The 13,611-nt window shown below is 42.5% G+C and overlaps 1 protein-coding gene across 2 annotated transcripts in view; it reads left to right on the forward strand.

Annotated features, from left to right (window-relative positions):
* The window catches only part of rad54l2 (RAD54 like 2), a 46,943-nt gene extending 37,914 nt beyond the window's left edge, over positions 1-9,029 (forward strand). For both annotated transcript variants that reach the window (XM_049016618.1, XM_049016619.1), the window contains 8 exons: positions 31-130; positions 651-856; positions 1,442-1,617; positions 1,729-1,925; positions 2,175-2,371; positions 2,461-2,550; positions 2,734-2,826; positions 2,939-9,029. In XM_049016618.1, coding sequence (XP_048872575.1) covers positions 31-130; positions 651-856; positions 1,442-1,617; positions 1,729-1,925; positions 2,175-2,371; positions 2,461-2,550; positions 2,734-2,826; positions 2,939-3,882 — 2,003 coding nt within the window. In that variant the 3' untranslated portion in view covers positions 3,883-9,029. The remainder of the gene's footprint in view (positions 1-30; positions 131-650; positions 857-1,441; positions 1,618-1,728; positions 1,926-2,174; positions 2,372-2,460; positions 2,551-2,733; positions 2,827-2,938) is intronic.
* The last annotated feature ends 4,582 nt before the right edge of the window (positions 9,030-13,611 follow it).

Consider the following 13,611-nt stretch of genomic DNA (forward strand, 5'->3'; position numbering starts at 1 on the left):
GAGCTCGCGCTGCGTGGTTGCTCCCTGCAGGGCTGGATGGGAGCACGTCGGCATCCGAGAGGGAGCGTCTCATTAATCAGTTCAACGACCCCACGAACGAGGCAGCGTGGCTGTTCCTACTCTCCACCAGGTCAGTATGGCCCCCACCCCTCCCCAAAACCATCGGGCATGGCTGCATAGCTACTGTTTTGACAGGTACTCATGCAGTGTGATTCAGAAGTGTGTGTGTGTGTGTGTGTGTGTGTGTGTGTGTGACTCTGACAACACCAGGAATGTCATTTGTGGCCAGAAGGTAGCAGGTTCAATACCCATGAGAAATGTGCTTGATGCTTAATTCAGGGGTATAGATAGAAATTTTGAACCCCCTGGGTCATCTTTCGGGGTGATGTTGAGTATATTTTAATGACTAATGGGGGGGTCTTCCTTGGTAGATTTTACCAGGCCCCCTGATGCTACATGTTGGGGGGCCCTATAAAGTGCAGAGCCCCCCGAATCTGCCAGGTTGTCCGTGTCCCTCTGATACTCCTTTGTGAATTCCTTCTAAGAAATAATTAGTGGACAGTTTGGCAAATATACTGAGAAATTATAAGTGTATGAAATGAATGAATGAACTGCATTATACTTAAGCCAGTGTGCTGTGTGGCCTGCAGGGCGGGCTGCCTTGGCGTGAACCTGATCGGGGCCAGCCGTGTGGTGGTGTTCGATGCATCGTGGAACCCGTGCCACGACGCGCAGGCCGTCTGCAGGGTGTACCGATATGGCCAGAGGAAGCCCTGTCACATTTACCGCCTGGTGTGCGACTACACCTTGGAGAAGAAAATCTATGATCGGCAGATTTCCAAGCAGGGCATGTCCGGTAAGAGGTGTGGCTGCACAGGTGTGACGGGGAGACCTATCTGCACTAGACTATGACATGCCTTGTTTCCGTTTGATTTTTAAAGCAGTAAATCAGTCTGGGCCAGGACATCGTCACTTTTTCTATATAGTTGGGAACCCGGTGTGTACTGAGAAGTTGGAATTCTGTATATACCCTGCAAAAACATGCTGAGGTTAATTGAAGTTCCCAAATTGCAAATCTATGTGCTTGTGTGAGTGAATGGTGTGTGACTGCTCTGTGACGAGTTTGCAGCCCGGCCTAGGCTGCTCCCTGCCTTGCATTTATAGCCTCCAGGACAGGCTCCAGACCCCATGTGACCCTGAGTAGGACAAGCGGTTTCAGAAGATGGATGGATGGTGTCCAGGCCTAGACGTTGAAATTTGCATTTACCAGCGATATATTTAACCTGAAATGCTTGTGTTTATGTTTGAGATGCGCAAGCTATAAAGGTGTCTTCGATATCAACAAGCCCACTGCCATGCACCTAATGTAAAGTAGTTTTGTTAGCTGTTGTGCCCATGTGCCTGTAGTGACGTCATGCCCCTCTGCTCCCTGTTGTCCCAGACCGAGTGGTGGATGATCTGAACCCGGTGCTGAATTTCACTCGCCGGGAGGTGGAGTCTCTGCTGCACTTTGTGGAGGAAGAGCCTGATCCTCACCGGGTTCACCTGGATACCACAGACGACCTGGAGACAGTCATCCAGCAGGCCTGCTTCCTCTATCCCCATCTTATCACCAAGGTACACACTCCCACTGACGAGTCATTCCCGAGTTTCCCTGCACAGAGGGTGCAAACAAACATGCATCAGCACATGGGCAGCACGCAGTCTCACTCTTTTGTCTCCCATCAGCAACCCTTCCACCACGATTCGCTCCTGATGGACCGCAAGGAAATGAAGCTCACCAAAGCAGAGAAGAAGGCCGCTAAGAAGGGCTATGAGGACGAGAAGCGTGCCTCCGTGCCCTACACAAGGCCCTCGTACGCACACTACTACCCAGCCAGCGACCAGAGCCTCACCAACATCCCCGCCTTCAGTCAACGCAACTGGTAGGATGCCAAAAGGCCTTCCTGTGCCCTGCTCACTTTCCTCTGACACACACACTCTTATACGCACTGCTCCTCTCAGACATGCTCACGGCAGTCTGTGATTCTCACTGCTCCTCTCAGACACACTTACAGCAGTCTGATACTGACTTTTTTCAGCTGTAGACTTAGATGTAAATAGTCTGTGTTTTTTTCTCTTTTTAACCCTGACAGATTTTCATTATGCCATCATTTTGTCCTTTTCTTACAAAGGCGGCCTCCACCGCGGTCGGACGAGAAGCCAGTAGCTAGTGTCCGCCCAGTCCAGTCCACTCCCATTCCCATGATGCCTCGGCAGGTGTCCCTGAGCTCGGGCTCCTCATTGGCTGGCCCGAGTTCAGGTGTCCACTTTCCTGTCAACTACCTCCAGAAGGCTGGTGTTTTTGTACAGAAGATCGTCACCACCACAGGTATGGCTTCGCCACCTGGCTATAGCATGACACGTAGAGAGGGCGTGTTTCGGCTTGTCAGCTGGGGCCTGTTTTGTTTTGCTCCTCAGATATTGTGATTCCAGGAAGCAACAGCAGCTCGGATGTCCAGGCACGCATCAGTGCCGGAGAGAGCATTCACGTGATCAGAGGCACCAAAGGTAACATCTAACCCACATCCACTAATCCAGCCCCTAAATACAGTCTGCGACACTCGCGTGACCCCAGTCGCCGTTGTCATCCTTGTGATTAATTGGTCTCTATTTCTGGCATACCAGGAGATTGGTGAGCGAGTTTGGCTGAAAGAATATTATTTGTTGTCATCCTCAACCCGACCCCCTTAGGGACCTACATCCGAACAGGCGATGGGAGGATCTTTGCCATTCGTGCAGCGGGGAAGGCGAGATCAGGAGATGAGAGCGCAGCCACACAGCGAGGTGCGATGGGCCTGTTCAGACCCCTTTAGACTTGCTGCCCTTTCCTCTTGCCGTTTAGGAAGCACCTCTGCCTGGGTTTGTCTTATTTCCTGCTTATCCTGCTTCCACGCAGATGCTCAGAGGTCATCCGAGGAGCCACCCAGCAACGGCAGTAATGGCTGCGTCTCCCTCGACCATAAGCACTTGAGCCCGGGCAGCTTGGCGCGGCCTGTGTCCCCCAACAGCCCCGAGATCCTCAGTGAGCTGCAGAGATACACCGCTGAAGACTGTGGCAGCAGTAAGCCGACAGGGTCGGTGATGATGGCGATGCCGGAGAGGACCGGCGAGACAGGCAGTGCGCAGGCCCAGGCCGATGTGACGGGCTCACAGCCAGGCGCAAACGCTACCACGGCGCTGGACCTGCGGGGCACCAAGCGCAAGGCCCTCACACCCCCCTCTGACGAGCACACCCACGGCAAACAGGCCTCCGGCAAACGGACCTCCGGGTCCCTGGCGCTACAGGGCTTCCCGCTCGCTGGCAACTATGGCCTTCCGTCCCTGGGTCTCAATCCAGCATTGCTGGGCTCTATGGGCCACACCATGTTCATGGGAGCCAACCCACCATACTTCCAGTCACATGGCCAGTTGGGTGACCCACGCCTTATGTTTCCCATGACCTCTGACCCTTTCAGCGTGGGCAGCAGCAGCCTGCCCAGCTCCTCCTCGGCGGCATCCCCGGCGTCCACCACCTCCATGGCGTCCTCCACTGCTGCTGGGTCCACGTCGGCCTCCCTGCCCCACTTTATGCTCAACCCCAGTATGGCCGGAATACTCCCGCCCGGATTCCCCCTGGCTTATGGCCAGTCACTGATGCCTGAGGCCAGAATGTATGCGAACCCGTTGCTCCCAGGCGGGGGACTCTCTGCCTCCTCAGGTACTACAGGGTCCAGCTTCCTCTCACATTTTCCTACCCCTAGCCTCCTGGGAGCAGCACTAAGGCAGCCGGACGTGCACACGGTCTCAGAAAATGGAGGCAGCAGCTCTGACGATGACGTGATCGAGGTGATGGAACAGTGAGCTCCTCTCAGCTTTCTGGGCTGGGGTATTGGGCGCTTGGGTAGAGGTAGGAGGAGGAGGAGCAGGAGGCTTAAAGATTCCTCTAAACACACCCATGCCCTCTCCCCTGCCCCACACTCTTCTCACGAGAGAGAGAGAAGATGGGGACCTGATATAGAAACTGGACAATAAAACAAATCCTTATGCTGAAATTACTGAACGTTAAAGGTAAATGAGAAGAAGCTGAGCATGAGAGAATCGGGAGAGGATGAGGGGTCGCCGGCTGCTGTTGCGCACTGGGCACTGGGCTCTAACCTGCAGTGACTCCCACGTACCTCCTGGGGGTGCTGTCTGTTCAGAAGTGTCTGGCAGGTCAGTGTAGTTGTTGTCTTGAAATGTTTTCTTTATCAAAACAGGTGATTAGACTAGTTTATTTGCTAGTTTGATAGGTCTAGGAAGTAGTGCACCTGTTGGGACGGAAAAAAAAATATCAGTGATCTGATTGTTTTGATTCTAATTATTATTGCTAATATTATTAATAATTTTATAAATGGTGGTCATGATCATACAATTGCCCAAAGGGTTATAAAAATGTTTAGGTTAGTCCTTGGAAATGCAGGCAAGTTGGGGAAGGGGGGGTCATGTTTGGGAATGATGGGAAAATGATGGGGGTGAAACGAACTCCTGGCGTTTGGGGGTGAGGAACCTGTACTCCTGGGTTGTTGCAACAGAATTTCTATGAGAAAATAGTAAAACCTTAAAAGCTCAAAGAATGTATATTCATTTCAGCCTTTAATGACAACCCATTGCCACAGGATTGACAGGCAGGCGTTGGCAGGCCTTGCTGCTTTCTCACTGAATGTCAACAGTCAGACTCAGACAGAGACAGCTGCCCCAAACCAGACTCAAAACGGACGCCTGTTGTCCTTCAGTAGATGTGCTGTCTCTCAGAAGTCATTGCATCCATCCTGGAAACTGGCCCCAAATTGTGCCAGTGGTTCTTGCTTCACACGCCACTTTTTGTCTTTTCTTCAAAACTTTGTTTAAAAATAAAATTCTGATTTAAAAAAAAACAGCCTTGGCCGTTCCCCGTTGGTCTGGAATGACGGGTTGAGTGACCAGGCAGCCTTCTCACACCCCAACTCGTGTGCGTAAGTACACCAAACCGGGAGAACAGAATGTGTCCGAGGAAAGTTTGAAATGGAGCATGTGCCAAACACTGACCGCTGCCATCTTCTGTTCTACTCTTGTTGATGACAGTCACGATGAGAGCTGGAAAGGAAGTTAGCATCTTCCGAGCTTTTATAGGGAGGAGTGTGAACTTTACAAGAATTACAACAATCCACTATACATCTCGACACCAAATATATGCAGAAATACTAAGTCTGAACATACCTATTTTTTTTTTACACCACCAGCTATAAAACCATAGTTATTTTTGATTTCCCTGTAAGACATAAAAGCGAGCAGAAAGGCTATTTAATAAATAAGGCTACGGCAGTCTCTCCCCCCCCCCCCCTCCCCCTTAGGGTCCTATAAAGTGGAGCACCAAAAGCCTGCAGGTCACCCTTGGTTTTAACTTCTGGATTTGCTCTTCTCAGCTTCACACTACTGCTTTCCTGGAGACATCTGTATGGAAGGGATCTGGCTTTAGGTTAAGCCGGATGCACAGTTGTATGTTGGTAGCTGTTTTCTGCCTGCGTGCCTGCGTGCGTGCGTGTGTGCTTGCGTGTGTGCGTGTATGATTGTAATTGTGATTTGGGTATGTTTAGAGAAATCTAGGCAGTTTACGTACTTCTTTTAGATACATTTGGTGATAATTATGCTTCCTTTTATTATTTTTTTTTCTTCTTAATTAGTCTGTGCATAAATTCAGGTGGAAAAGAGGCGTGCGGCATTTTAAGCCTTTGGAAAGATGGACATGTATTTGGGAACCACCCCACTGTGTTCGCACTGCTCTGGCCCAAAAATACGGTGTTTCACGTTCCAGCAACACAGTCAGAAACGCTGCTGTTGGCAGGTCAAATGAATCTTAAGTTGTGCTTCTCCTTTCTCCAGATTATATTCATTTTTTTAACAATATTTTCTTAAAGTAACTAGTTACCTTTTCTATTCTTTTATATCATCATTAAAATGTTAGTTTACATTTTTTCATTGTATAATTTTTTTCCTAATTAATTTATTTATGTTGGTTTATATTTATTAATGTGTATTTTATTTTTGTATTTTGCGAAACGGACAACTGACCAAAGTGTGTGCGCGACCTGGGACCGATGAGCACACGGGGGGCAGTACGTTCACCACAGGCTACCACCAGCCTGAGTAAATGACATGGTCTTCTGCTCTTTACTCAGCTTCTCATACATCATGGAATAGGAGGTAGCTTGCTTGTTAAAAGGAACTTTTTGCGGTCTTGATCACAGTTTTTGTTGAGAATACATTAGCCATCAGTCCATTGCAGGCAGGGACCAATGTGCTTTCGCCCCCCCCCCCCCCCCCCTTTATGAGCAATCTGCTGTATTGCAGTAATGCTGAACAAGGAACTGAAATAACATCTAAGTCTGTATAAACACAATCAGTTGATATGTATCAAACAGCTTATAACTTTTTCCAGTTCTGTATTTTTTTTTACATTTTGTTAATAAAATAAAAATGTTTTGAATGACATTCCAAGCTCATTTACTTTAAAACATCTTTAGCCTTAGTTTAAGTTTTGGGACTTGCTGTCGTCGTCGTCATCGTCGTCTTCAAATTTGACTTTGGCAAGGATTAAGCAGTTTCTGTTTATTCTAAATGACAAATTTCAGACCCAAAATTTTTAATTTTCAATGTTTTAAAAAAAGTGAAATACTGATTTATTCTAGTAAATTTAGCCAGATGTTTTTATTTCGAACACAGAATCAACCCAAATTGCATCTTTGGACTTTAACCCCAAATGCTGACTTCTGAAGAGAAGTTTGACTGAAACGAAGTCCAGTACACCCTCTCCTGCACCCCAAATGCATTTCCCAATTCATAGATTAGAGACCAGCATATCTTGTCTTTGTAAGAGCTCTTAAACAGCAACTCTTGAATGATGCAAACTGTAAATCACATATTGTCCATGCCATGGCACATTTAGTGGTCTACAGAACAATGTGCCTACATTTATACAATACCCTGAAGTAAATGGGTAAATTCATGTAGCGACTTTATGGTGACAGCTGATTAGTAACTCAGTCATGTCAGTCCACTTGTTGACCTAAACTGTCACAAATAAAAAAAAAATCCTGTGAGTTTTTGCAAGTTGTTTAAAAAGACTTCTGTCGCATCACAAACTTAACCCCAGTGTTGTCCTCTATGACACTCATTCTGCACAATTCGTTTTCTTTCTCATTTTTGTCTTTTCTAAAAAGAACTAAAGGTCAAAAGGTATTTGGAATGATCTTTAAGTGCATTTTATTTGCCTGGAGTCCATTGGTTTATCACGTAAAGTCTGGTGATGCCTTTCACCACCTCCATGCTGGCATTTGCCAAAGATACAGTTGACCTCCCCTCACCACAATTGAAGTTCTCAAAACACAAACCTGATGCTTTCTTGTGGTACAGAAAATAGTTTTCTTTTGGTTGATGTGAAATGTGAACTTACATAATTATTTCAGAACCATTCATTTTATCTCTTCAAATTAACCATCATATAATTTTGCCATTTTCTAAGTCCCCAAATGTAACAATTGTGAAATGTCATGTGATGTTTATAATTTGAGATTTTGTCCAGAGTGAAATATACATAAAGCAGATGTGATTTGTTGCTAAATCCACCTGAAATGGTATTTGTATGTGTCCACATACAAACGTAAGGTTTAACAACTTTGGTTTGCCTGCATTTACAGTCATTGTAGACGCATAAATGTTGCGATTTGCTTTAAAGACAAAGTGGATTAAGGTTTTTCCTCCATTTCCTGTGAACTCAAATTTGTTTTTAGCTGTATGATTCCCCTCCACATCATTAATCAGATAATTTCTTCTTCTAGAAGCCTTAGATTTAAACCATTAGCTATGCAAAGGTTATTTTCAATTATATTTCAAGAAAAGTGCTTTTTTTGTAACTTACCACACTGAAAAAAAAACATGAAAATAAGAGGATGGATCCAACATTTGTATATGTGTTCAACAGGTTATTCGATGTCAGTTTTCCAATACTGTGTATCTACTCCAAAGAACGTTGGGGGGAGACTCCTTTGATTTTGATCTGTGTTGCTGTGTTTTGCCGTGTGAACTGTATTGTAAAACATTAACCAAAAGGGGAGGTATGCTGAGACCAGAAACATTTCCAGTGGTGCTGAAGAGCACTGAAGTTCCACATTGATTTTATAGATATATATATAAATTTTTTGGTTACACAACTCTGTGTATGAATGCGTAGCTTCTAAAGACAATAGCAGCAGGCGAAATTTATGAAAGATGTAAGGTTTTGGGAACCACTCTATCCTCACCCCATGGATTGCCTGAATAACTGTGGTCTGTGACAAACATTTCCAGATATGAATCCACACTGATGGGCAGCAAGCACAGTACCATGAAGAAATTTGATGTTCCAGTAGGATAATCCAGTAAACTGTTCTTAATGTTGTCTTTACAGATACTTGTGGCAGACTTGGGGAGCTGCCTTATGGAAATGTTGCCTGTACGTACTCGGTTTTAAGATGTTCAAGTCCTATCATCTGTATGGCCGTACAGGTCCCTGCACACCTCCTTTGGTTTGAGTAAAACTGCTAATTGTCCTCTGTTCATTGCCATGTGCGGTAGATGAGTAAATGACATGGTGAGATCGCTGCTTACGGCATGTGAGAGAGCATGCCCAACACGATGAGGTAGCTTGTACCAGAATGGAGGACAACTGATCGACTGTGCTTATAGTCATACTGCTGGTCTTCCCAGTCTGCTGAAATGCTTGGGCATGCTCCTTTAGTGGTTTCCCAGGATTATTTTTTATTGTTTAATGATGGAAATAAATGTTGATGGCATTTATTTTTGCTCTGTTCTTGTTATTTCGAGTAGCACTTCTGCTGTTTAACTTTTTTTTACAGGAAAAAAAAATGTAATGTCAATTTTGTGTGAATTTTTTAATTTGGCTATTCATGGAAAAATAAAGACTGTGTATGCAATTAAAAATTGTGGGGTTGTCAGATGCGCCATGCGTTTGCTGTATTTTTAGCATTGATGGTCACATCAAATTTTATGCTGATTTGGCCAATAAAATAATTAATTTTTGATTTGACAAAATTTTATTTTATATATAAATGAACAATGTGTGTCTGTACAGTTCTGGGGAAGCTACTTTTAAACGGTGTCCTTTCAGGCTACAAGCTACGTGATTAAAAGTAGCTAAGATACAGCCAAGCTACCGTTTTAATATAGTACTTAGCTGCACTACAACCAAGAGTACTTAACGATTGCTGTGTGAAAATTAGAAGGGTTACAACAAAAAAGAGATTTTGGTAATCTGTCCAAGACCCGAAGTGCTCCTATGAATTTTAATGAAATTGTCAAACATTTTTTGCGGTGAAATATTTTTCATCCATTCCCAGAGTATTTAAGAAAAAGAACTACAATCGCAAACACCTGGTAGCTGAAAATACTCGTCTTTGTAAACAGAGAAAAATAATACAGGTCGTTATTGAAGTATTAATCAGAAGGACATTATAAAACAAAAATCAACTTCCAACCACGATCTTATTTTTTATGCAAAAATTATATGTGTAGTATACTGTATAATAAAAGTATATCTAATTGAAGTTACATTGTTTGGTGTGTTTTAACCTTTTTATCCACAATGTTCTTACTTAATTATCGTTACACAAACAGATACGAAAGTAAACCGTGTAGCCGGACCACATATATTTGCCAGCCTCGGAACCGTCCTAAAGTGGATCAGTCGTTAGTCGCATAGCTAGTAAGTTGTCGTCGACCTGTAGTGATTTTTAACGATGTTGAAATGCTATATCGTTTTTAAAATCAAGTAGCTACTGGAAAAGCTACCTCGTTGCTAAGCTGTAACTGCAGTACAAAAAGCTACTGCTAAAAGTAATTAATTTAATAGTGTCGCTAATTGTAGCTATAGCTAACACCCCAACCCCGTGTATGTTTGTATATAAGGGCGATATGTTTATATAAGAAAAGCGATGCAAGAAAGATTTTAAAATTCGTTTAAACCAAAAAACATTTCACCATGTACTATAAGACTAGCGAAACAATGAAACAAGTTTATATAACATATAGTTCTTGAACGGTGTGCTTGTGTCATATTTTATTTCATGCAGAATAAACTATGGGAACTTCATGACGTCCACTAAAAAGCCGCTCTGGGGATTTGTTTGGTTACCTACTTGATTAAGAATGAACACTTTCCAGAAATCATATGGAGGTATATACGGAACGAATATGCAATCAAACATTAACTGTAATACAGTTCTATATAAAATAAATCTGCATGAACTATTTTTACATATCGTACTTAATCATGTGAGGTAATCTTCCTGCATTTATATTCGTATATTCCTCTAAATTCTTATTTAAAAAAAGAACCAAATATTGCCAGTTATTCAGAAAACACATACCGATCGTTAGCGTATCGATATCCACATTTATAGATTAACCGTATTTCTGTACCTGAGCACATTTATGCAGCATCTATTGACATTCGTTAGTGGCGTCGGTAACACTTTACTTCATGGGCCTCAAATAATGTAACCTAATATTATTAATTAACTAAGTCTTAGTTACATATGGATCTCATGTTAATCCATTATTAATGAATCGTGACACATGTGTTATCGAAGCAGTTAATATACTTGTTGCTATATTGTTAGTTGTGTAAAACTTTGCAAACTACTGAAGGAACTATAATTAAGGAACAACTCATGAATAACAGAAGTTAAATACTGATCTCATGTTTGTTCAGCATTAATGAACTGTCCCAGCTAGCATTGGTTCGTTGGGCCGACGTCGGCTGATGGTCGTTATGTCGATGGTCAAAAGCGGACGTCGACACACCGTCTGGCCAACATAATGGTCTACATAATGAAAATGTGATTTTTGGATATTATTGTTTGTTAGATACACTAACTGCCTTGAATAGGCTAATTTCCTTTCTTTCTGAATCGATGAAATACACTTGATGTCGTCCAAATTTTTCGTCGGCGTAACGTCTGGCAGACATCTCATAGATGTTTATTCTATGTCCAAGATCGAATTTATTCAGATTTCTTTTCAGATCAAGATGAACTGTACAACCTATACCTCCACAGAAAAAGTTTAAAGGATTCCATAACAATCCCTTTTCTTCGTTGGCTTTATGTCCTAACAACGCCGGGTATTGACTAACTCATGGTCAGTCCCGGACGTTATCCAGACGTGCAGCCAACGTCCAGAATATACAGTATACCACAACCATGACAGCTTAATCCAGCTAACATTTAACGTTGGCCCAACGTTGGTAGAACGTCGGACATAACGTCGGACATAACGTCGGCCCAACGTCATTAGCAGACGTTTGCCGGACGTGCATCTGCACATCGGGTTTACGTCAACTCAACGTCTGCAGCGAACGTCAAATGCACGTTGTCCCAACGTGCAGTAAACTAAGTAGTGATAAGCAAATGTGTGCAATTCCCTGTGGCCAACGTAAAACCAACGTCCCACGGACATTATGGGGACCATGTGCCAACCTACTTTCAATGTCTGGGTTACGTCAACTCAACGTCTGCAGCTAACGTAAAATGCACGTTGTGCCAACTCTCAATTGCCAATTAAAGAGTTCATCATAGGTCAACATGCAAACTCTCAAAGGATTATTTAGACACGTAATTATATTGCTATTATCAAGGCGTGTCTAATAAATAAACTTGATCCTGTTGAAAGTTTTCGTCAGCTTACCGACAGACGTTCATCGCGTCTGTAACCCAGGTTACAAATATTGTAAATAATGAAATAAATAAATAGTTAGTAAATAATTAACTATAAGATAAGACATAAAACAAAGATTTGTAAAATAGTCTAATTTACACGTGAAAACATTTACATATAAAAAAAAAAATGTTGTGCCCCTCCCTTCTCCTCGTGCATGCGCAGTAATGTAGTGCATAGGAGAGAGAGAGAGACTAACGGCAGCAGGCTAAAGAAGCAGCAGAGATGCGAAGTTTGAATAATTTTGTAGTTTTCAAGGTGAATTTCTGATATTTTCTAGTTAAAACAGTGTTGCAGATTGTTGAAACGGTAGCGGCCTTAACCAGAGAAGTTTTGGCCAGGTTTTTATTCCACCCGGGAGAGTTTCCCGGGCATCGAGGGATAACGACGAAAGTTCATTAGCTCGTGTGCATGTGTGAGGAGACTCGCGTGCACGAGGACATCGGACGGCGAGGTTTGCCCAAGGATTTCGCGCTTTATGAGGCTGAGACAATATCACAACCGGCTCGAAGGGACACGGTTTGGACTTTATTTTTCCTACTGGAAGACTATCTCACTGATATTGTGGTAGGATTGTGCAATTACCTCTCATTGATTAAATGGATGAGGACTGAACGGAACATTGAACTGAATCATATTGGAAAAACATCCTATGTAATGTACTGTTCATTATTGGATTCTTTTGCCATGTTGTTCATATGGTTTGAGTTGAATAGTATATTTTCAGCTGTATCCTAAAAGAACACTGATTTAAAAGGTCAGTACATTCAAGAAAGGCGCTATAGTAAGAGTTGCAGACTCTTTCAGATTGAGAGTTACTGAAGGGAAGAAGGTAAATAGTTCAGTGAATCTAATTATCAACCCAAGACTAAGTATACAGACCGGTCTTAGAAAGAATAGAAACATCTAGTTGACAAAACTAATGAAAACTACGATAGTAATTACCAAAACCTATCCTAAAACAATCCTATTTGTCTTGAGTGACAAAAGTGATGATGAGATGTAAAGAGCACGTTTATGGGTACTTCCATTAACCAATATTTTACACAATGATTTAGTTTTGTACATAAACAATTTTTCTGCCAAATGAAGTTTTATAATTTTAAAGTTGATGAGAGAGAACTCTGTCTTTACCCTAGAAGATATCTTATTTTACCTTTTGAAAGTACATGTCTGGTTATTCGCTCGCCTAGTAATGAGCCTTTATTAGGACAAGTTCGATATTTCACAAATCTGGAGTTGTTCATTTTTTCTATCTATTTTTGGTGCTACTAATAAAGTTAAATTTCAGTAAATTTACATTATGGTAAGCAGGCAATTTGGTTTTGAATCCTTTTCAAGGTTGGAACATTTTTTATCTAATGAAGAATTAATTTTTGCTGATGTATCATATTGCTCATTGGTCCAATTTGTAAAATCACAAGTACTGTTTGAATTTTGTGAGATGAATCTTGTGTTGCACACTTTCAGTTTCAGTATAAGTTATAATCTAGTCTATACTTTATAAATAACTTTTGTATAACTCCTGTAGAGATTGGTGCAATATTCTGTCCATCCTTTATTTAAAAATTTCATAGTTGCAAATGTTTGAAACAAAGTTGTCATTTTGGCTGTTGAAACTGTGCCTATTTGCAGATTGTATCTCAAAATGTACAGCTAGTCACTTACACTTACGTTATTTGTGACCTATCACAACAAAACCGGTTATAAGTCGCGCTGAACTTGACAGCAATTTGTGAAATCTGACTTAATCTGTTGCACTCTTATTTCACAATAAGCTTACAAAAGGGAAATGAACGACGA

This window comes from Brienomyrus brachyistius, chromosome 6 (assembly GCF_023856365.1).
Source record: "Brienomyrus brachyistius isolate T26 chromosome 6, BBRACH_0.4, whole genome shotgun sequence".
NCBI classification, from domain to species: domain Eukaryota; kingdom Metazoa; phylum Chordata; class Actinopteri; order Osteoglossiformes; family Mormyridae; genus Brienomyrus; species Brienomyrus brachyistius.